This window comes from Schistocerca cancellata, chromosome 1 (genome assembly GCF_023864275.1).
Source record: "Schistocerca cancellata isolate TAMUIC-IGC-003103 chromosome 1, iqSchCanc2.1, whole genome shotgun sequence".
NCBI classification, from domain to species: domain Eukaryota; kingdom Metazoa; phylum Arthropoda; class Insecta; order Orthoptera; family Acrididae; genus Schistocerca; species Schistocerca cancellata.
Genome location: NC_064626.1, coordinates 858966811 through 858992688, shown reverse-complemented (window position 1 = coordinate 858992688; position 25878 = coordinate 858966811). Strand labels below are relative to the sequence as shown.

General features: G+C 44.2%; 1 protein-coding gene across 1 annotated transcript in view; it reads right to left on the bottom strand.

The window, feature by feature from the left end:
* The window catches only part of LOC126107781 (E3 ubiquitin-protein ligase TRIM37-like), a 239625-nt gene that overhangs the window by 168090 nt on the left and 45657 nt on the right, over positions 1-25878 (bottom strand). Inside the window, exon 5 of the mRNA XM_049913342.1 lies at positions 22348-22494. Coding sequence (XP_049769299.1) covers positions 22348-22494 — 147 coding nt within the window. The remainder of the gene's footprint in view (positions 1-22347; positions 22495-25878) is intronic.

Below are 25878 nucleotides of genomic sequence, written 5' to 3'. Positions count from 1 at the left end.
CCGCAATCGCGATAGGCTACAATCCGACATCCGACCTTTATCAAAGTCGGAAACGTGATGGTACGCATTTGTCCTCCTTACACGAGGCATCACAACAACGTTTCACCAGGCAACGCCGGTCAACTGCTGTTTGTGTATTAGAAATCGGATGGAAACTTTCCTCATGTCAGCACGTTGTAGGTGTCTCCACCGGCGCCAAAAAAATGTTCAAATGTGTGTGAAATCTTTGGGACTTAACTGCTAAGGTCATCAGTCCCTAAGCTTACACACTACTTAACCTAAATTATCCTAAGGACGAACACACACACGCCCATGCCCGAGGGAGGACTCGAACTCCGCCGGGACCAGCCGCACAGCCCATGACTGCAGCGCCCAAGACCGCTCGGCTAATCCCGCGCGGCCCACCGGCGCCAACCTTGTGTGAATGCTCTGATAAGCTAATCATTTGCATATCACAGCATCTTGTTCCTGTCGGTTAAATTTCATGTCTGTAGCACGTCATCTTCGTGGTGTAGCAATTTTAATGGCAAGTAGTGTAATATACCAAGTTAGCCTTACATGTGTACTTACATGTGATACACTTATTAAACTATGTCCAACACCACCATCTTGTCAGTTGAGCATATTTCCCATCAAAAAGAATAAAGATAGCACCTTACACCTTTTCCCACTAGCTTGTAGGTGAAGGGTAGAGTTTGAATGTGTCTGTCACTAGTTTTGAGTGGTATTGTGAAATTTTTTCCCAGAAGGATAACACCAGTGGTATGGTACCTTCAGTTATTGAGCTGTATTGCGATTTTAGGCAGTCGTTGTGTAGTGCTATGCATATAGTTGTACAATTAGGAATAGTTTGTGTGATAAATTATGTAATTAGGACCAATCTTTACTTCAGTTTCCCAACCACAATAAATAAAGTACACTAACTTAACCTTCCTCTCTTGCATCAGGGCAGTTTTCATGTGTTGGAGGATGCACTTGGGCTTTCTGTCCAGAAGGACCAGGGTTCAAGTCCCTGAAAGGGCACCGCCATTTTTAATTTCCCGCCTATTCCAAACACCTCTGTTGGTATAATTGTGTTAGGGGGGTTGCACTTGGGCTTTCTGTCCAGGAAGGCTAGGGTTAGAACCCTGGAAAGGGCACCACCATTTTTGATTTCACACTAGTTTCCAGGTGGGGGTGGGGTGGGATGTCAGCACAGCCTTGGGACAAAAAAATTCCCAACAAATTTCGAAACTCCCACTAATAGAGCAGATTGGGTAGGGAAAGGTGGTGGGTTGGGTGAGGGGGCTGGGACTCACGTTCAGGCTGAGAAAAACACATGAAGTAATGCAGGGGTGGGGGGCTGTGGTTGGGGGGGTTGGGAATTAATTGATCAATTTAATTAATTTTCATATCAATTAGATATCAAAACTGAGGTCAGAGCCACATTACCCTACTACTCCATTATTCTGCATCTTTAAGTTGCTAGTAGTCTTTTGTTAATTTACAGTCTAACTTTCTGCAAGAATACTCTATAGCAGTCATTATCTCGTAGGCAAGTTTCATTCACAATATTTTATATTGCTGTTAAGCTCCTATCACGCATGGAGACAGAAGAACTCTACACCCACACCCTTTACCAAGCATTCGCAAGCAGCCCACAACAGCAACCCATGTTGATGATTTTGTTGTCTAAGATGTGGTCTTTCTTGCACTGTGAAACTCCAGACTTTCCCCAACGGATGTTGAATTCAACAACTGTCAGTCCATTCTCTCATCTCCAACCTCAGCATGTAGCTCCAGTACAATTACATGAAACAATGCAAAATGCCTAAAATTAGTTTCCTAATAATTTTAAACAAATTTCAAATAAACATCTTTTCATACAGTATTAGAATATAAATATATAGTACGTAATGTTTTGTTTTGATTTTGGATATTTATAAACAGTGCCACTGTTTACACCATACGACGACAGCGGTTCATCAGTGTTTTTGTTTTGGTCACAGCTGTAGCGACATACAGCTGGGGCATTGCCCTTCGCACTCGTTAAAGAGCTCTGTTCTTGCTCGCACCATCGCTTTCGTAATGAGTCACTCCGCTAGCCGACATCATCTGCTATACTCTTTAAGTCTTACCTACGGAGGCTTACAATCGCGATCGACGGATATATCGAGAGAACCTTTTAGAATCTTGCTCTTCGAACATAACGCACAAACACTCAGTTATTAAAGCGTGGCTTAATTCCACAGCATGAGGTATCATTCCTTCTATATTTGAGTGTCATCTTTGCCACAAAAAGTACTAGTAGAATTCTGTTCATGTAAAAACTGCCTATTTTCTACTGACTTTCATATATGAGCATTGTATGATTTTGTAATATGTAAGGCCTAATATCTTATTCTTAGCTAAACGTTTATTCCAAATTCCTTTCATATTTAAAACCAGTATATGTCATTACTCTCTGTACTTCTTATTACGTGAAGTTCTATTTAAACCTTATTTGGTACATTTATGACTTTTATGACATTTCCATGTCAGGGTTGTGTCTTAGGTCGAGAAAAGTCTACTCCCTTGTACTTCATAAAATAGCTGGCGGAAACTACTTCGCCCATAAATATTACTTAACGGCCGAATTACACGTCGCCTTTTGCCTTTCCTCCCTCAGTCTTCATTAATGATTGACTGACTTTCCTGTCGCCTAGAAACCATACTTCTTCATTCTCTATGTAAATAACTGGCTGACTTTTCTGTCGCCTAATCTGTAACTATGCATTTACCTCATTTCTCTCTTCGTAAATAATTGCCAAACTTTTCGGTCGCCTAATAACGACAACTCTCCATTTATCACAAGCCTCTTTGGGAGGACTATTCCTAGTCTATCTGTGCGTCAGAATTCATTACAGCGGAAATCACTTCGCTGCTTCAATTCATTCTAAAGACTAACGATATGTCTATGCTGACACAATCTCAAGGGAGAATTTAGTTATTTCCATTATTTTTTCCATCAGACTGCTTCTATTGTACATCGTCATATTAACTTATCTCGTTTAGCGTCGTCCAGTTCTTCTGCAGTCTTCAGCTTATTTTTATGCGTTATTTCATCTGTGTTAAATATAATAGCCCTCTTCTTGCTTCCTGTTCTTAAAATATTTTGAAAGATAAAGGTTTGTTTAACGTTGTTGTAACTGTTTAAAAATTGTTCCACTACATATTTTACAATATGTTATTTGTTATGTCTATTAATTGGGTACGCGTGTCGTATTGTAAAAATATGCTGTGTTCTCTTGCTGGTGTATCTGTAATCCTATACTTCGTATACTCGGGCCTGTCCACATAATTCCAGTACATGTTTTTCATCTATGCTATGCAGATGTGTATTCTGCTTGGTTACTTTGTTTTTGTCATAGCTTGTTTCATTGCCGCAATCGGTGTAAGTAAATTCCTCATCTGCACCTTGATATCGAATAATGTTAAAAAAGACAGATATAGTTCTGAATGAAAGAAGGGGAAGAACTAACAGCAGGAAAAGAAAATGAGTATGCTATCAGTTAACTCGGGCACCTGGTAATCGTCAACTACCTAGCAAAAAAAGAACGTTATTGCCCACCGAGGTTAGTCCTCATAAATTTTTTCATGTCGCTGATTGACATTTTATCTAATAATTGTTGTGCCGGTTTTTCCGTCGTAGAATGAGGCACTTCGTTCACAACTTTTTCAGATTCAACCACGTAGTCTACCCACATATGATTCATCTTAGAACTGAACCGATAACTTAGTCTCCCATAAAAGAATGCAGTATCCATTGACAGAAGCTGGTTGTCGAGCCTATGTTTATTGATATCTTGACACCACTGAGCTTCGGTACGGACCTTCAAGTACCTTACTCCTATCAATTTGTGATATAACGTCATTTTCACCGTCAAACATTCTGTTCATTAATACTTCACCTGTCGCTCTGTTTTGTGTGATGCAAGGACCAGTCGTGATTCAAGAAGGTTTGAACAAATTCTTTATATGTTTTACATGATTTTGCTTTTACTTCTAACTTAGTTGCCACGAATTTGATTTTTTGTTATTATGTCAAGTTTTCAAGAACGATGCCATCAAACTGCCCAATGAAGTCTACAGGGTAGTTCCCTTACTAGAGAAAAGATGGAATTTATATGCATTAGCGTAATTTGCTGTCACTTACACGGACAACACCTTTCTTTCTTTCTCGTCCGCACCAAATTTTTACTTTTTCTTTAACTTCATTTTCTATTTTGTCTTGCAAGTCAGGAAGTATTTTTTGCTCTACTCCTATCAATCAGCCCTGAATCGCAATTGTGTTGCCTTTACAAGAGAATTCCACGTGTGAAATATTACAGTTAAATATTTCATGGTCATTTTTTGATACTTTCTAAATTATTCCACTGAATTGTATGCTTGTCCTTACATTCTTTGGTAACCTTGCTTTTCTTGTCTTACATTACTAACTACATTAGTTGTTGTTACTGTCATCCCATTTTGATCCTGCAAATTCTTATTTAATTTTTTGATTTCATGGTCAACCTTTCAATTTATTTCTTGCTTACAAACTTCTAATTTTTGTTCCATTGTTTTGTTTCATAATCTATTTTCTTGGTACATCCCTCAGTTTTAGCTTCAAGATTTGTACCCTTTTGTTCCAAAGCATTGAACTTACCGTTAATTTGAGCTATTGCTTCATTGACTTCTTATAACCCCTAATCTATTTTAATCTGAATTTTTCTCTATTCCTTCTTATAATCTTTTTATGTTTTTCTTAATTCCTCCTTGTATTCTTTTTGTGCTTCCCTTAATTTCTCCTTGGACTAATTTCTTGCTACTTTTTGTTCTTGCAAAATTAATTTTAGCATGGACCTTATATCCTGATCATCATCCTGAGTTGGCAAATTGTCAGCTGATGATGTACCATGACTTACTTCCTTTTCTCCAAACATTTAACTATTACTAATGCCCCAAAAACAAATCATAGACTGCTATGTGCAAGCGCAACACTAAGACTAGTTTTCCTCCTCGAAGTACTACTGCTGATTCTCGTCGTTACTGGCTGCGCCGCTGGCTGCAACTCTGCTGTTGTGGTGTGATGAGGCTTCAAACGCGTTCTGTACCGCTAGCTGTGCCGGCCGCTGCTTGTACCGCCGCACCTGTTGCCTGTGGCTGCCCCACGCTGCTCTGCACACTGCGTCGCCTCGTAGCATGAAGAATCTTGAAGTGATGAATTTTAACATAATCCCATGGACCGCGCACACAACGTTAACTTTCATTCTCAAACCACTTCCTATTCCTCAGTTACCTATACTACTTTCATTGTAACGGAAAATTTGATTTCGCGGCATCAGATTTTATGGTAGTTCAACTGAAGTTCAAAAACAGTTCAAACACAGTGAAAAATCTGCTTATCACAGTTCTCATCCAGTTCTTTGGTCATTCACAGTTCGCCCTTATCACAGACCTTACACAGTTTTGCAGGTCGGTTACAGTTCACCTTTCTCGCTGATAAAATCTAGCATCATAACTCCAAAGCACTTCGAATGCAAAGATTATCCTCGCAAGGAATGCCATGCGCGGCAAGTTGAAGGACGTGCGTATGATAAACCCCTTCCCTCGAAAATTTCTCTCCTTCATACCTCCCCTGTGTTATCACAGATGACGTGACAGTGATCTCATTTTTACTAAGATTTCAGTACACGTTAGGTGTCTGAGTGGAATGCACAAGTTCTAATAAATGTTCACGAACCTGTGGTCTTGTATAGTTATTGTCCCCTGCGCAGAAAAGAGCACGTTGGTCGTGAATCCGTTATCTTGGCGCTGTAATGAACTCTTAGCGAGAAACAAATATTTTAGAAATAATTAAATTTCCATTTACTTTATAAATATAAATGTAGGCTTCCGCGGCAATTGTCACAGTCAATAAAAATTTTCTGGGTTTGTGACCGTATTGACAGTACGTAAAACTATCGGCGTTTCCGTCACCGTTGCAAGTGACCTTCTTCAGGGTGTTTTTGTTTACTGCTGAATGAGAAAACTTTGTTTCTTATATACCTGCAGAGAAAGATAAAAAAGAATTGGGTGCTACCTTTTCTCGACGTGGACGTTTACAGAAAGCCTGAGGTAAACTGGGCCATAGAGTATATAGGAAGCCAACCAGTAATGACAGGTACCTACATGCTTCCTCTCATCATCACCTTACGCAGAAGAAATCCGCCCTGCACACTTTAACCAAGAGGGCTCACAGGATCAGCGATAAGAAACATCTAAAGGATGAACTACAAAACCTCAAGTCCACTTTTGGTCGCAATGGTTGTGGGACGAAACTAACAGAAAAAACAATGGCGACAAAAAATGAAGGCAATAGAGGAGAGAAGAAGGAAGCACAATATATCGCTCTAGTACCATACGATCAAGATGTTACTAAACGGGTTGGTAAAATTTTCCGCCAAGCAGGCATCAAGCCGATTTTCTGAAGCAGCAACAGAGTAAAAGATGGTCTTCACACACCGAAAAATGCAGTTGACAAACTACATGCTGCTGGAGTTATCGAAATCAGATGCGAATGCGGGTTAGTAGTGTATGTAGGCGAGACGGGGCCACCCATCAGCACAAGGATATCTGAACACGATCCGACTAAGACAACACACCAACTCAGCGGTGGCAGAACACCAAGATGATTTTAGTGAAGCTCGAGTATTGGTGAAACGACCTCTTACTTTCAGGAGGAAGATTAAAGAGGCAATAGAAATAGTCAAACGACCTGCTAACATGAACAGAGAAGACGGATACCGACTTCCGATGTCTTGGCTCTCAGCAATAATAGCGATACGGGACGATAGCTCACGTGAAGCAATGCACACAGGCGCGCGGGAGACCGCTGCACCAGCAGGTACGTAATGGCGCGCCTCAGCCGGCGCTAGAAAGCAGGAAAACAACGCCAAGTCACAGCTGCCGCCTGATTTTCCATTCGCTCATTTCCACCAATCACAAGAAGTAATGCGAACACCAATCAAAATGCCGGGTTTCCACTAATGTAATGAAAAGGAATAATAAAAACACCAATAAAGAACTTCTAACATCCCTCCCCTTCATCCTTAACAGCCTATCAGAATTAGTTAACAGCCACGTGTGCAGGTATATAAGAAACAAAGTTTTCTAATGTAGCAATAAACAAAAACACTCTGAAGAAGGGTACTTGCAACAGTGACCGAAACGTCGGTAGTTATACATATTGGCAAAACGGCAAGCCCAGAAAAATTTTATTGACTGTTCCTGTAAGTTTGTTTACAAGGGATGGCACCGGTTTTTTATTAGCAGAACACGAGAAACTGCACAGTTGCATCCACTTTGGAGTCACAAATAATTTCCATTTTTCAACAAAATAATGAACTGCCTATTTCCATAATTACTATCACATTGTTCTCAACTACACGTCCAATTAACCAGAAATTTCTAATAAACTCTTAACTGACACTGATCGCGGCAGACGACATGTCTGTCCTCCGAGGCTCCCGAACCAGATCTTATCTTACAGCCGATCCATTTCGCCCGCCATCCAAGTTAGGCGCAATCTGATCCGCGAAGTGATTCGTCTGGCTTTTCGTTTAGCAGTTGTTTATTAGTCTGCTGGTTATTAATAGTCGTTAAATAATGGAATGATAGCACGCTCTGAGAGATGCTTTAATTTTAAATGCAAGTAAATACGGTGTTTAGTTTAATATTAATAACAGAAGAATATCATTTTGGCGCGCGCAACTACCGAATGCAGCAACCAGTCGCGGATACAGAGCAAAATTTAGGTGGTCTTTCTTACGATACCCGTACTGAACAAACGATATGTCATCGGTACCTCACATCACATTACGCCATCTTCTCACTGAAGAAGAAATTATGTTATATGAACATGGGTCTGGAAAAGCTCTGTTTCCCTGTTACGAATCAGTTTCTCTAACTCCTTAATCACGACAACACACAGGAACAGAAAGTCAGTCAGGGGAACATGCACTCTTGGTGGCGTCAGGTGACGTTGTGCACCGCCATTGGTTTGTTTTACATGTCCCTGTTGCCATGCGACATACACCATAGCTTGTTTACAGGTAACATCAACTGTTTCAGAGATCAGTACGCACACGGTTACTACGTAGAGTTTATCCCAGACTTGGCTCGTGCAGTGGCGGTGTACACAAATGTAGAAATGGCAGATGCCCAATTGATGTATGGATTAACTGATGGCAATGGCGCTAGCCTTCAACATTTGTATCGGGAGAGCTTTCCAGGACGAATGTACCCGGATAGGAAAACGTTTGAAGACATAGACCGTCGTCTAGGAAACATGGAGCATTTAATCCTGATACTCGCGACCAGGGGAGGCCTAGAAGGACAAGGACATCGCAACGGGAGGTGGCAATTATTCATGCAGTTGACGACGACTTTAGTGTCAGTACAAGCCATGTAGCTGAAACATTTTTGACCATTACTGACGTTTCAATGACGACCGGTTTCTTAATAGCCTGAGGACGCAAGAAATTATCACTGTGGACTTGCAGAACAAAACTTTATTTGCGTCCGGTGAAGGACTGAGGCGGCGCACAAGAATTAGGGAATACAAAAAAATGGTTCAAATGGCTCTGAGCACTATGGGACTTAACTTCTGAGGTCATCAGTCCCCTAGAACTTAGAACTACTTAAACCTAACTAACCTAAGGACATCACACACATCCATGCCCGAGGCAGGATTCGAACCTGCGACCGTAGCGGTCGCGCGGTTCCAGATTGTAGCGCCTAGAACAGCTTTTCTTTTTTTTTTTTTTTTTTTTTTAATTCTCAGTTTGCTCGTTTTCGTTCGTTGTGTGTGCTCGGGGCGGATGTCGTAAGACATCCGTTTAAGCTCATCTTTGATTGGTTAACTCAGTTTTTTTTTATTACAGAGGGCTGCTAACCCTCTGACCCTCTGACCGAACACGCTGAGCTACCGTGCCGGCGTAGAACCGCTCGGCCACACTGGCCGGCTAGCGAATACAGCTTGGATAAATACACAATCTTATATAGATAAATGTATCTCCGAAAAGAATATTACTTTTACTAGGCGTAAGTAGAATAGAATAATAATTGACTAGAAATAACAACAGCACTATTGCATCTCAAAACAAAATGTATGCTCCATGGCGGCTGTGAAATATTCAATGCCGACTGCAGCGCCCCTGGCGGCTGGTACGGAAAGCCAGCTGTGACAGCCACGACGTAAATAAGACCACGCTCGTACACAGAACACGCGACATTTCACTGCACTGACAGACAGTGAACTTCGTCGCTACAGCAGCCCCGTTGGCGGAACGGAGCGCCGTCCAGGTAACGAGCAGGGAAGTGTCCCGATTTCGTTGTGCGAGGTAATGGTGTTACTGCGTCAGTAGGAGACGGTTCTGCGACCGTCGGAGGCGATTCTGTGACAGAAGTAGGCGTGCCGGTGCTTGAGCAGGAAGTTGCGGTTGTGAACGGTTGTAAGCAGGATCCTTGTGCGTTGCGTAATCTGGTTTCACTCTATCAATTGACACTGTAGACGGTTTTCCATTTAGCACTGTTTCAAAGGTGTGTTTTACTCGTCGCTTTGTGCGGGCCAGTGTACGGCGGTTGTCGCGCAGGTCTAGCGCCGTTTATTCGAAGCATGACGTGACTGCAGGACGCTAAGTCACGATGAACGTTCGTAGCAGGAATGCCATGGCTCGAAGCTTGGAGACGGCGAAATCGAGCGACATGTTCTACATCTACATCTACAGTTACATTTATACTCCGCAAGCCACCCAACGGTGTGTGGCGGAGGGCACTTTACGTGCCACTGTCATTACCTCCCTTTTCTGTTCCAGTCGTGTATGGTTCGCGGAAAGAACGACTGTCTGAAAGCCTCTGTGCGCGCTCGAATCTCTCTAATTTTACATTCGTGATCTCCTCGGGAGGTATAAGTAGGGGGAAGCAATAAATTCGATACCTCATCCAGAAACGCACCCTCTCGAAACCTGGCGAGCAAGCTACACCGCGATGCAGAGCGCCTCTCTTGCAGAGTCTGCCACTTGAGTTTGCTAAACATCTCCGTAACGCTATCACGGTTACCAAATAACCCTGTGACGAAACGCGCCGCTCTTCTTTGGATCTTCTCTATCTCTTCCGTCAACCCGATCTGGTACGGATCCCACACTGATGAACAATAGTCAAGCATAGGTCGAACGAGTGTTTTGTAAGCCACCTCCTTTGTTGATGGACTACATTTTCTAAGGACTCTCCCAATGAATCTCAACCTGGTACCCGCCTTACCAACAATTAATTTTATATGATCATTCCACTTCAAATCGTTCCGCACGCATACTCCCAGATATTTTACAGAAGTAACTGCTACCAGTGTTTGTTCCGCTATCATGTAATCATACAATAAAGAATCCTTCTTTCTATGTATTCGCAATACATTACATTTGTCTATGTTAAGGGTCAGTTGCCACTCCCTGCACAAAGTGCCTATCCGCTGCAGATCTTCCTGCATTTGGCTACAATTTTCTAATGCTGCAACTTCTCTGTATACTACAGCATCATTCGCGAAAAGCCGCATGGAACTTCCGACACTATCTACTAGGTCATTTATCATTTATATATATTGTGAGCTTAACTATGAAGTCGCTGTGATCCTGGCCAAGCGTCTATGACGGTGGTGCTTCGATGAATTCTCCAGGAAGGCACAGTGTATTGCCGTACACTAGTTCTGCGGGTTTTTTACGCCTCCTGGAGACCCAGTAAAATTGGTGGTAACGCGGTAGTCCATTGTGATCCATGACACATTATCACCACATTGACTGTGCAATGCCAGTGGTCGACTAAACTATTAGTGGCCGGATGTTAACTACCAGTCCGGTGGTGCACTGTGCCGCAGAGCTTGGCTAACCGAGAGAATAGAGTCGACCCGAATTGGCGGACGCGATCTGTGGTCACATGTAGTGGGCAGCCACAGCGAGAAACAGAGCTTGAGCTAAACACCGAAGCTGTTGTTTCTGCTGTTATGTTGCGTATCGGAGTTGCCTCGGGCCGGCGTGTCAGGCGATCAGTGATTTTTAGAATGTATCTCTGTCCGTTGGAAGGAGGCAGTGGGCCTACGACGTCGTTGTGGACGTGTGCGATCTCGCGTAGGTCACTGGAAAGTTTCCAATCTTGCTTTGTTGACATTTTATGGAAATACGTGCCCATTCTCGGCTATATTTTTGCACTCTGGGCCACACAAATCGGTGTGAGAGGAGGAGGAGGAGATTAGTGTTTAACGTCCCGGCGACAACGAGGTCATTAGAGACGGAGCGCAAGCTCGGGTGAGGGAAGGATGGGGAAGGAAATCGGCCGTACCCTTTCAAAGGAACCATCCCGGCATTTGCCTGAAGCGATCTAGGGAAATCACGGAAAACCTAAATCAGGATGGCCGGAGACGGGATTGAACCGTCGTCCTCCCGAATGCGAGTCCAGTGTGCTAACCACTGCGCCACCTCGCTCGGTTGGTGTGAGAGGAAGCGAACTGTTGTCCTGACATCACGATGACTTAAATTGTGTAAATCGAAAGCTGGTTTACGAAACCCTGTCGTCAAGAATAGTCTTGGTCTTCCGGTCGAGAGATCGCAATAAAGCTTGATGTCGATACCTGGTACTTCTACTAACTTTAGATCTATTGTTGTCACTGGATTGTTGAGACAGCTGGAAAGTTCTCGAACTGTGTTTTATGCCTCGGCGAGTTCCGTGAAGTCTATTACGCTCTAGTCGTTCGTAATGGCAGAAACGCGGGACAGGCAAGCCGCTACCACGTTGTCGATTCCGGATACATGTCTGATGTCGGTACTTAACTGTGCAATAAACTCTAGTTGGTTGTGCTGGGCCGGCCGATGTGGCCGAGCGGTTCTAGGCGCTTCAGTCTGGAAGCGCAGCCGCTACGGTCGCAGATTCGAATCCTGCCTCGGGCATAGATGTGTGTGATGTCCTTAGGTTAGTTAGGTTTAAGTAGTTCTAAGTTCTAGGGGACTGATGACCTCAGATGTTAAGTCCCATAGTGCTAGAGCCATTTGAACCATTTTTGGGTGTGCTGGCGCGATGAACAGTTGTTATTCCACCTGGAAGCATATGTCAACGGCTTATGCTCATTGAAGATAGTGAATTCTCTCGCTTCCAGCTAAGATCGAAAATATTTTTCTGCCTCGTACATCGCGAGAAGTTCACGATCGTATGCACTCCACAAACGGTGAGGTGCCGACAACTTGTGTGAGTAAATTGTTAAAGATTGCCACGCGGCGTTGTGTAATTGTTGCAGCGCGGTTCCGAGCGCTGTCTGGTTCGCGTCCACTAGTAATGCAAGCGGAGCGTCTAATACAGGGTGACCGAGGAGCGTTGCGTCTGCTTTGCTGCGTTTCGCCGCCTCAGAGGCTGAATTCATGTCGTTGGTCCACTGAATCGGAGAAATTCTCTTGATTTTAGGACCGGCCAGTGCTGCAGTGGGTGGTTGTTGCACTTCAGCAGAGTGTGACAGATGTCGACGGTAAAGCATACCAAGAAACTGACGTAACTCACGAGCTGTGCAAGGGGAAGTGATCTGAAACACGGATTCCACTTTTTCTGGTAGCAGAATTGAGTCTTTCGGCGAGATTCTGCGTCCTAAAAAATCAGTCTGCGACTACCCAGATACACATTTAGCTGTATTTAACACTACCCCATGTTTGTTAAGCCGCTCTAAAACTTGTAACAGATGATGTTCGTGTTGTCCTGCTGTCGACGAAAAAGTTAAAACGTCATATAGATACGCGAAACAGCCTGACAGTCCTTTCAGTTTGAGGCGACAAAACGTTGCCAAGTTTTTGTAGTGATCCTCCAGCCGAATGTCATGTACACTCCTGGAAATGGAAAAAAGAACACATTGACACCGGTGTGTCAGACCCACCATACTTGCTCCGGACACTGCGAGAGGGCTGTACAAGCAATGATCACACGCACGGCACAGCGGACACACCAGGATCCGCGGTGTTGGCCGTCGAATGGCGCTAGCTGCGCAGCATTTGTGCACCGCCGCCGTCAGTGTCAGCCAGTTTGCCGTGGCATTCGGAGCTCCATCGCAGTCTTTAACACTGGTAGCATGCCACGACAGCGTGGACGTGAACCGTATGTGCAGTTGACGGACTTTGAGCGAGGGCGTATAGTGGGCATGCGGGAGGCCGGGTGGACGTACCGCCGAATTGCTCAACACGTGGGGCGTGAGGTCTCCACAGTACATCGATATTGTCGCCAGTGGTCGGCGGAAGGTGCACGTGCCCGTCGACCTGGGACCGGACCGCAGCGACGCACGGATGCACGCCAAGACCGTAGGATCCTGATCCTACGCAGTGCCGTAGGGGACCGCACCGCCACTTCCCAGCAAATTAGGGACACTGTTGCTCCTGGGGTATCGGCTAGGACCATTCGCAACCGTCTCCATGAAGCTGGGCTACGGTCCCGCACACCGTTAGGCCGTCTTCCGCTCACGCCCCAACATCGTGCAGCCCGCCTCCAGTGGTGTCGCGACAGGCGTGAATGGAGGGACGAATGGAGACGTGTCGTCTTCAGCGATGAGAGTCGCTTCTGCCTTGGTGCCAATGATGGTCGTATGCGTGTTTGGCGCCGTGCAGGTGAGCGCCACAATCAGGACTGCATACGACCGAGGCACACAGGGCCAACACCCGGCATCATGGTGTGGGGAGCGATCTCCTACACTGGCCGTACACCACTGGTGATCGTCGAGGGGACACTGAATAGTGCACGGTACATCCAAACCGTCATCGAACCCATCGTTCTACCATTCCTAGACCGGCAAGGGAACTTGCTGTTCCAACAGGACAATGCACGTCCGCATGTATCCCGTGCCACCCAACGTGCTCTAGAAGGTGTAAGTCAACTACCCTGGCCAGCAAGATCTCCGGATCTGTCCCCCATTGAGCATATTTGGGACTGGATGAAGCGTCGTCTCACGCGGTCTGCACGTCCAGCACGAACGCTGGTCCAACTGAGGCGCCAGGTGGAAATGGCATGGCAAGCCGTTCCACAGGACTACATCCAGCATCTCTACGATCGTCTCCATGGGAGAATAGCAGCCTGCATTGCTGCGAAAGGTGGATATACACTGTACTAGTGCCGACATTGTGCATGCTCTGTTGCCTGTGTCTATGTGCCTGTGGTTCTGTCAGTGTGATCATGTGATGTATCTGACCCCAGGAATGTGTCAATAAAGTTTCCCCTTCCTGGGACAATGAATTCACGGTGTTCTTATTTCAATTTCCAGGAGTGTATTTCAAATAAGCCAAAAGGGATGACAACTGCCGTTTTCGGAATGTCTTCCTCTTCAACTGTTATCTGTGTATATGCCTTGACGCAGTCCAATACAGAAAAAATCATCGCGCATTGTAGCGCGTAATTGTAGTCGTGCAGTGGAGGCACAGGATATCTGTCTGGTACTGTCCGGGCTTTGAAAGCGCGGTAGCCACCACACGGGCGCCAGGCGCCGCTTTCCCTAGACACGAGGAGTAAGGCAGAAGACTAAGGACTACTAGGTGGTCGTATGATCCCATCTCTCAGCACAACATCGAATTGTGATTTCACGATAGCTAACCCAGAAGTCGACAGCCCGGTAACCTTATCAACCTACCGCGCGTTCCTATTGTCGGGTAGTAAGTTTTAGTGTGGCAACAGATTGGCGGCGATGGTAGGCTCGGTGACGACTGCGACGCTAAAGTCCCACGTGAATGCTCGGCGTGTTCCCAGGTCCAGTTCCATGCCCTGGGTGCCCTGGGTTTTGATCGACAAATTTTTGGCAGAGACGGTAGAACAATATTGCGGATCTACAACAACGTAGTTGTCTACGGGGAGGAATACATAATCCAAGTTGGTATCTGCTACATGTTTGTAGCCTGTCTTTCTGTCGCTGACGAAAAGGCATTGGAACGAAGTTTCGCAATCGGAGACAGCATTCGGCGTGTGACATCAGTTAGCGTTGGTGTATTTGCAAAGAGGTGTACTCTTATGGGCCCGGTTTCCGAATTTCTTATGGTAACAACAGATGGAGGGTTGTTCTTGTCCTGTGGTGGAAGATGCAGTTGAGGAACGGCTTCTGGACCCCCTGCGGTACCAGTGTATGTCGCTACTGTTGTCTTGTCGAGAGAGTTTCCTTTGGTGAGGTGGTCGACTTTCGCAGCCAGATTATCATGATCCGCACTCGTGGCTGTTGCCGGGGTAGGTTCACAGTCATATGTGTTGCTGCCAGTGTACTAGCCGGAGCTGCGGATAGCATGGCAAGTGTTAGATTGTTCGACACGCCGAGCCACCATTGCATGTTGCTACCGACGTACTAATTATAACCTGGCCTGTGGCATCCACTATACGGTCGGTCAAGTCGGCCACTGCGTCCAAGGGTCTACCAGTCTGCGACGCTATGACGGCTTGTATGTGTGGCGGTAGACGGAAACTGCACAACGGACCTCGCTGCGCTAGTGACGCTAAAAGTGCCATAGTTTGCGGTCTCCAATGTCCTCTCGAGTTAACACATGTCGTATACGCTGCTCTTCTGATGCGGAAACTCGCCGTGTCAGCTCTGCCTTCAATCTCTGACATGCGTTGACTGCCGGCGGTGTGGTGATTACATCTTGTATTTCCGCGGCGTAACGATGGTCTAATGGACTGATGATCAGTGTAAATTTTGAGGAGTCCGTAGTAATACTGCCACACAGGAAGCTAGCTTCAACTTGCGCAAACCAAAGCGGCGGATTGTGCGGCCAGAACGGAGGTGAGGCTCGCGACTGTCAGAATTATTTCTTCTGCCGATTCTGTCACATCGTATCCAATGTAATTGCAACTATTGGCGTTTTCAGGCTGCAATTACGTCGGGGTCACCACTTTGGCCGTTACTGACATACCAATGACGAGCAGTTTGCTGATAGCCTGAGGGCGCAAGAAATTATCATTGTGGTTCAAATGGCTCTGAGCACTATGGGACTCAACTTCTGAGGTCATCAGTCCCCTAGAACTTAGAACTACTTAAACCTAACTAATCTAAGGACATCACACACATCCATGCCCGAGGCAGGATTCGAACCTGCGACCGTAGTGGTCTCGCAGTTCCAGACTGTAGCGCCTAGAACCGTTCGGCCACCTCGGCCGTCCATCATTGTGGACATGCAGAACAAAACTTTATTTACGTTTGCTGAAGGGACGAGGCGGAGCACAAGAATTAGCGAATACAGATCGGATAAATACAAAAACTCACAAAGATAAATGTATCTCCGAGAAGAACGTTACTTTTACTAGGCGCGCTACAAGAGAATAATTATCGACTAGAAGTAACAACAGAACTATTACATCCCAAAACAATATGCACGCTCCGTGACAGCTGTGAAATATTCAGTGCCGACTGCGGCGCCTCTGGCGGCTGGCGCGGAAAGACAACTGACAGCCAGAATATAAACATCACGCTCGCGCACCATACACGCGACACTTCACTGCAGTGATGGAAAGTGAACTTTGTCGCTACATACTGAATGCTGACGCCATGACTGTCTGGCGAGTGTTACACGATGACCAGCTTTATCCATGCCATTTACAACGTGTGTGGACAATATCAGCAGCTGATGTTCCTGCGCGGGTACTGTTCTGCGAATGGTTTATTCAACAAAGTGTCAGACCTAATTTTGGTGCAACGGTGTTGTTCACAGATGAGGTGTCGTTTCAACGAGCTCATATTATAAATTTTCATAGTCGGCATGTATGGGTAGATGTCAAACCTCACGCAGCTATTGAAACAAGTCATTTTCTATCAATGTTTGGGCCAGCATTGTTGGTGACTGTTTGGTATGGCCTCACTTTCTTCCACTCAGGCTCAACGGACAAGGTTCTCGTAATTTCGTAGAGAATGTTGTACGTGATCCGTTAGCAGATGAGTCTTTAGCTGTATCACAAAACACATGCTTCTTGCACGATGGAGCACGTCCTCATTTTAATTTTAATATCCCTCAGCTTCTGAATAACAAATTCGGTGACAGATGGATAGGTAGATATGGAACTTTGCCTGGCCTGCTCGCTATCAGGACCTAAACCCACTGGACGTTTATTTGTGGGGCCATTTGAAAGCTCTTACGTATGGAACCCCTGTTCAAGATGTTCAGAGTCTCTGTGCTCATATTATGAAAGGCTGCGAAACCGTACCGAATACTCCAGGGATACATCAGCGCATCCAAGATTCGCTGCGACGGCAAGTTGATACCTATATCAGTGGCCACGGAGGGCACATTGAACATCTCCTGAAGAAATAGTTGCATGTGATAAGCTGGTGCATTCTGTTCGAGTGCGTTGACGATTAATGGGTTGGAGAAAATGAGTTGTAACATGGGAACGAAGTGTTTCCAGACCTATGTTCATATAAAATAATTTCTTCGTTTACGTGTGAAGGACGTGTTCTGCAATTTATGCCATACATTTTTCTTCACTGGGTATAGTAGGGATCTGGCTGCAACTATTGTTTTTATCGTATTAAGTTCGTGGTAATAGTCTTTTTGGGACCGGGATGGAAAGGAGACCGTGGGTCATGATCTGGAATCCCGCAAGAACGGAACCAACGACGACTGAAGAGAATTGTTCAACATGATAGAAGCGCAAATCTTCCGCAAATTGCTGCAGATTTCAATGCTGAGCCATCAACAAGTGTCAGCGTGCGAACCATTCAATGAAACATCATCGATATGGGCTTACGGAGCCGAAGGCCCACTCGTATACCCTTGATGACTGCATGACACAAAGCTTTACGCTTCGCCTGGCCCCGTCAACACCCGCAATGGACTGTTGATGACTGCAAACATGTTGCGTGGTTGAACGAGTCTCGTTTCAAATTGTGCCGAGCGGATGGATGTGTACGGGTATAGAGACAACCTCGTGAATCCGTGAACCTCGAATGTCAACAGGGGACTGTTCAAGCTGGTGGAGGCTCTGTAATTGTGTGGGGCGTGTGCAGTTGGAATGATATGGGACCACTAATACGTCTAGATACGACTCTGACAGGTGACACGTACGTAAGCATCCTGTCTGATCACCTGCATCCATGTCCATTGCGCATTCCGACGGACTTTGGCGATTCCAGCGTGATAAAGACACCTCACACGTCCAGAACTGGTCCAGAATGGCTCCAGGAACATTCTTCTCAGTTTAAACTCCCCATATATGAACATCGAGCATATCTGGGACGCCTTGCACCATGCTGTTCAGAAGAGATATCCACACCCTCGCACTCGTACGGATTTATGGACAGCCCTGCAGGATTCATGGTGTCAGTTCCCTCCAGCACTACTTCAGACATTAGTAGAGTTCATGCCACGTCGTGTTGCGGCACTTCTGCGTGCTCGCGGAGCCCCTATACGATATTAGGCAGGTGCGCCAGTTTCTTTAGCTCTGCAGTATATGAACATGTATGAGGAGTGATTATCCAGTACAAGTAAGACTACGATTTGGAGAAGCATTGGTACGTTTCTTCAAATATTTAAGAAGTACAACAAATGCATCAACTTGCGTCCATCCTGATGGATTTGCTGTCCCAGTGGATCCTCTGGGCCCATCCGTAGCAAAATGATCGTAATACCGAACTGTAGGAAATATATATAAGGGTGGAATGACATTTCCTAAGGCATTTCCTGCGAAGCCAACAATAATTAAGGTGCCTTGTTCATGTGAAGCAAAAGCACATACTTCCCTCGTGCCATGATTTGCTACCACTTTATCAGGCTTTTTAGACCGATGTGACACCAGTTTCGTCAATGTTATACATGTTCTGTAGCTCGTAATTATGGCTGTCAATAATAACTTGTAAATTACCACAGAAAGCGCCTACATTTGTTTTGTTGAAGCTTGCTACCATCAAAAATGGTTCAAATGGCTCTGAGCACTATGCGACTTAACTTCTAAGGTCATCAGTCCCCTAGAACTTAGAATTACTTAAACCTAACTAACCTAAAGGCATCACACACATCAATGCCCGAAGCAGGATTCGAACCTGCGACCGTAGCGGTCGAGCGGTTCCAGACTGTAGCGTCTAGAACCGCTCGGCCACCTCAGCCGGCCCCTTGCTACCATCGAGAGACTTGTTACTTGAGCTGCACGAACAGACAGTTGACGATTCCTCTTCATAAACAAGACATATCACTCTTCACCAGCAATCTCATTTTCATCCCAAGTAGGCAGTAGCTTCACATTGTATTGAATGGTAAGCTCAAAAGAATTTATTACCTGTTTTAGAGGCAGTCCAAAATATATGTAAGCACAACGGATTAAATATTTTGACAGTTCACATTCCCGATCATCGGTAAACACTTTGTTATGGGCAGTGTACCCGATGGTAATGTTAAGAGTATCTTCATGTACACTAGCCTTATTTCGTTTCCGTAAGTATAGCTGTAAAGACATGTGATCCAGTCCATGTCGATCGAAAGCTACACGTTGAAAAGTACCATTTTTCTTGTCTTCATAAGCCTCTACATAGCCTAATAGGTCGGTGGGGGGGATAACGTCTATCATAATAATACCAACTAATTGAAAAAGCAACTAAATGTATTCGCAGTTGCGAATAATGACAGCCATCAGCTGTAGAATAGAATGATGACAGTGAAAATTTGCGCCTTACTGGGAGTCAAAAAATGGTTCAAATGGCTCTGAGCACTATGGGACTTAACATCTGTGGTCATCAGCCCCCTAGAACTTGGAACTACTTAAACCTAACTAACCTAAGGGCATCACACACATCCATGCCCGAGGCAGGATTCGAACTTGCGACCGTAGCGGTCACGCAGTTACAGACTGAAGCGCCTACAACTGCACGGCCACACCGGCCAGCCTACCGGGAGTCGAACTCGGAGTTTCCACTTATCGAGAACGGTCGCCTTACCATTTGACTATCCGTGCACGACTCACGGCCAGATCCAAACCTCCATATTTCGTCAGCAGTGTGTCTACAATCTATACTCGTACATTCATCATGTATATTCCCGTATAGGTCAGACATTGTACTTGAAAGTCGCTCGCCTGGCATCGGAAGAGAAACACGATATTACAGTGGCTGTGTTATTCTGATTACGATGCAAAATAGGCACTGCGGCGACTACAGCCTACTCCTTTGAGCATGCACGCATGTTCAAAGGAAATTTGTATCGTAACCAGAATAACACAGGCGCTGCAATGTCGTATTTCTCCGCCGGTACCTGCCAAGCGACTCACAAGTATGTCTGACCTGTACGGGAATATGCAATAGATGTACGGGTCCAGGTCGTAGACGTGTGGTTGATGACATATGGAGGCTTGGGTCTGGCCGTGAGTCATGCACGGATAACCAAATGGTAAGGCGACCGCTCGTGATAAGGGGGAAATGCCGGTTCTCAGTCCGGTACAAATACACAACATGTTTTGCCAATGGTTCACTCTTGAGAAAATCTGTCCCCTTCTTGTCCAAGAACGTTCCTGCTAACAAGGGGGACAAGAGTGAGACCATTGTCAGATTATCTGCTTACTTATAATAGCTTCCTTGAAAGATTCCACTGACAAGAAATTCGTTATCACGTACCATCCAACTTTCGCCAAGTTTTATTGCAGTTGAAAATGGAGGATCAGGTTACGTGTAAATAGTTATCTGCTTTAGTAATTTCACGTTGGGGATACACCGTTCAAAAGAAAAACATTTTAGGTATTTCGTTGCCGCTTCTCTATGTGAACGAAATATATACAAAACGTCTTTTTTTTAAAAAAGCTATATAGTACTATAGCACAGATAAGCTGACACTTGATACACAAGGTGATTCAGTGCCCCTATCGATGTCGCTTTATGCAACCAGCAATGTCTTATCTGTCTATCAAAAACCACTCGCTAGATTTTAACATTCTCTCGTTCGCTACGCGTAAAATGTCATTCCTACGGAAAAACAGGATCTTTTTGCAGGAAATTTATTGTAGTTAACGATGTTATTGTTTGTTTTATGCTGTTAAAATTCACAAAACTCTTGGGTAAAATTTAAACAAACGTAAGTTTTACAATTCCTAAGCGCATATTTTTGTACAGTAATAGGAGGGAGAGCCATGAACAACACACAAATCCTGACCAGTGGTAGCTCAGTCTAGGTGTGGGGGTTCATTTGAAGATCACTTTTGTATGTTTTTCTGGAATAACTCTAAAACGACGGTCTCTAGCGTAAACGTATCCCAGTAATGTTACAAAAGTTTTTCTTTAATTACCCTCATGGACACATTTAAATTAATAATGTTAACGAAATAGATGACTTTACTGGTGGTGTAATAGCCTAGTCATTAGACACCAAAAAGTCCTAATATCGGGAATTGTTCGTTTGGTTGCAAATTTTTGTACAGTGGTAAGAGCGAGTGTGACCTGCCAGGGTAGCCAAGAGCACTAATGCACTGCTTCCTGGACTCAGGTAGGCGCGCTGGTCCCGGATCGAATCCGCCCAGCGGATTAACGACGAGGGCCAGTATGTCAGTCAGCCTGCATATGGTTTTTAGGCGGTTTTCCCCATCCCGCTAGGTGAATACTGGGCTGGTCCCCACATTCCGCTTCAGTTACACAACTCGCAGACATTTGAAAACGTTCGCACTGTTCCATGGCTTACACTAGACGCAGACAGCTGGGGTACACTACTTCTGTCCCGGAGGGTTTGGGGTGGCAGCAGGAATGGCAGCCAGCCACCCTCTGCACCTAACACAGCCAAATCGACAGTAACACAGCCGACCCGCGTAATGCGGGACGAAGAAAGAAAGAAACAAAGTAAGAGCGAGTACCACGGACAACATATTAGAGATTCTGACTGATGAGGGGTGAGCGTGTGGGTAGAGGTACGTTTCAGGGTTACTTTTGGTAGCTTTTATTTAATGACTTGGAAACCGTGGCCTCCAGGGAAAATGTATACCAATACAAAATTTAACTACATTAAATTTCCTACAGAAAGGTTTTCTTCATTTTTTCTGTAGGACAGTCAGTTTGCTCATCTCGTGTGTGGTTTTTGAAGGACAGATATATCATTGAGGGTTGCATAAAACGACATTGGTAGGGGCAGCTGAATAACCCTGTATATTATTGCACAACATAACAAAAAATGTTTCTCTAAACAAGCCGAGAGATTTTGCCATTGCTCTAATACATGCACCATGTATTTAACATGCTACCTGTACATCAAAATATGTAATATTGACCAACAAATATACAATATACGTTTTCTATCATGCCTGATGTGTTATATGCAAAAATATATTTCAAATCACTAGTCTTATCATGTAAGACAATACCTGCAGTAGAGCATTTTTCTGTTTCTCTAGTTTGATTAATTTTACTGTCAACTGTATGTCCAGATTCTGGGCCATAGCTTCCATGGCATTATGCAGCTCGTTCACACGTTCCTCTTTAGCTGTCCGCACGGAATCAACATTGTCCTCCTAAAGAAAAATATGATAGATTGCAAAAAGCAGTTCCAGATGTTCTAGTTATCAGTAAAAGTGACTGTAACAAAAAAGACTTAGCGAAAATAACATATAATCTCCTTTTGTATAAGCAAAGAATTAATAAATATTTAGATCACATATGAAATTTCGCAGTAGAAAGAATCGCTTGATTGGACGTGTTGGACGAATGCACTATGCTCTGAAGAAAAAGTATCTATACATACCTACATACATACATACATACATACATACATAAATACTTGTTCCATAGATCATGAATATGACATTTCGTAATGATGTGGAACATGTTAGGTTAACATAAGTTTTCTTTACACAAAGTAATTAATTTTTTTAGAGTTATTACTTCATATCTAAAAATTCATCCATCGAGTAGAAGGACTTGTCATTTATAAATTCTATTAATTCGCTTTTAAATATTGGTTGGCTATCTGTCAGACCTTTAATGCTATTTGGCAAATGACAAAAGATTTTTGTGGCAGCACAATTCACCGCGTTCTGTGCCAAAATGAGATTTAATCCAGAATAATGAAGATCATCGTTTCTTCCAGTATTGTAGCTGTGCACTTCGCTACTATTTTTGAATTGGGATGGGTCATTAATACCAAATTTCATAAGGGAAATATGTATTGCGAAGGTACCGTGAATATCCCAAACTCCTTAAATAAACGTCTGGAAGGTGATCTTGGGTGGGCTCCAGCTGTTATTCTGATTACACGCTTTTGTGCTATGAATACTTTCTCTCTTATCCAAAATATGATGCCATATGAAAGCAGTGAATGAAAATAGGCGTAGTAGGCAGATTTACTGATGGATTTATCACCAAAATTTGCAGTAACTTTCAGTCAAAAGAGCATTGCACGTGCATCATTGTCTGTTAGCAGTAAACGATTGATCGGACATAATTAAGATTCGAAACTCCGAAAGGCGGCATCTGAAAATTGTAGTGAGTCTTAAAAGTGGTGTGACATACTGAAACAGCGGCACCCATTGTATCGAACTCACACTGCATGCGGCCACGCAAAGCGAAGTGAACTGAAAGTTCAGAAGTAGATCAGGAAATATAACGTCCACACGGGTTACATTTCCCTTTCGCTGACCGGCCGTAGAGCCTCCACTGTAAACAGGCTAACGGAGTATAAATGCTGACGTAGACGTAGAAGTTTACATGTTGCAATTGGGATAATCTGCAGTCATATCTGAATCTCTCCAGAATAAAGTTCACAGGTATCTACAACGAACCAGAGTCAGAAACCAAGCGCCTTCGTTTCTTCATCAACAAGAAAAATCGCAAAGAGAAAGAAAGAGAGACGAAGTCAGAAACAGTATCTGAGATCCCATTCAAAAACCAACTCGAATTGCAGTTAAGACAAGAAAGAAAGAAACATAAGACAAACTGTTTTGTTCAGATAAAACAAACAAAAGGAAAGCATATTACAAACTTTTTACTGTATAGATGTAATGAAATTCCAAAAGTACGAGGAGTGTGACAAGAATCCTTCTCTTGTTAGTTAGGTTCTGGACACACATTTATGGTCTCCGCTGCATAGCATTTCTTTTGATTGGAATAATTTCGCAGGATTTTATAATTTTTGGCTCTGTCTTGTTCATAAGCCACAAAATTGTTAATTAAATCACATTTTGTGTTAGCATTAGCTGCTGAAGAAGAAGGTACATTATAAATTCTATACTCAAAAAAGAAGGAAAAATGAACGGTACATTGTTTTTCCTCATTTTAATAATAATGTGCAAATTTACCCCACTACAAAATGATGTGACCACCTGTGCTTACTTGGGAATGGTTTATTAATAAGGTGTTGGACCCCCATTTGCCCGTAATACAGCTCTGATTCTTCTACATCTACATTGATACTCCGCAAGCCACCCAACGGTGTGTGGCGGAGGGCACTTTACGTGTCACTGTCATTACCTCCCTTTCCTGTTCCAGTCGCGTATGGTTCGCGGGAAGAACGACTGTCTGAAAGCCTCCGTGCGCGCTCTAATCTCTCTAATTTTACATTCGTGATCTCCTCGGGAAGTATAAGTAGGGGGAAGCAATATATTCGATACCTCATCCAGAAACGCACCCTCTCGAAACCTGGCGAGCAAGCTACACCGCGATGCAGAGCGCCTCTCTTGCAGAGTCTGCCACTTGAGCTTATTAAACATCTCCGTAACGCTATCACGGTTACCAAATAACCCAGTGACGAAACGCGCCGCTCTTCTTTGGATCTTCTCTATCTCCTCCGTCAACCCGACCTGGTACGGATCCCACACTGATGAGCAATACTCAAGTATAGGTCGAACGAGTGTTTTGTAAGCCACCTCCTTTGTTGATGGACTACATTTTCTAAGCACTCTCCCAATGAATCTCAACCTGGTACCCGCCTTACCAACAATTAGTTTTATATGATCATTCCACTTCAAATCGTTCCGTACGCATACTCCCAGATATTTTACAGAAGTAACTGCTACCAGTGTTTGTTCCGCTATCATATAATCATACAATAAAGGATCCTTCTTTCTATGTATTCGCAATACATTACATTTGTCTATGTTAAGGGTCAGTTGCCACTCCCTGCACCAAGTGCCTATCCGCTGCAGATCTTCCTGTATTTCGCTACAATTTTCTAAAGCAGCAACTTCTCTGTATACTACAGCATCATCCGCGAAAAGCCGCATGGAACTTCCGACACTATCTACTAAGTCATTTATATATATTGTGAAAAGCAATGGTCCCATAACACTCCCCTGTGGCACGCCAGAGGTTACTTTAACGTCTGTAGACGTCTCTCCATTGATAACAACATGCTGTGTTCTGTTTGCTAAAAACTCTTCAATCCAGCCACACAGCTGGTCTGATATTCCGTAGGCTCTTACTTTGTTTATCAGGCGACAGTGCGGAACTGTATCGAACGCCTTCCGGAAGTCAAGAAAAATAGCATCTACCTGGGAGCCTGTATCTAATATTTTCTGGGTCTCATGAACAAATAAGGCGAGTTGGGTCTCACACGATCGCTGTTTCCGGAATCCATGTTGATTCCTACATAGTAGATTCTGGGTTTCCAGAAATGACATGATACGCGAGCAAAAAACATGTTCTAAAATTCTACAAGAGATCGACGTAAGAGATATAGGTCTATAGTTTTGCGCATCTGCTCGACGACCCTTCTTGAACACTGGGACTATCTGTGCTCTTTTCCAATCATTTGGAACCCTCCGTTCCTCTAGAGACTTGCGGTACACGGCTGTTAGAAGGGGGGCAAGTTCTTTCGCGTACTCTGTGTAGAATCGAATTGGATTCGAATTGAAATACTGGCATATACTGATTGTATAGTCTCCAGTGTAATGTTATGCCAC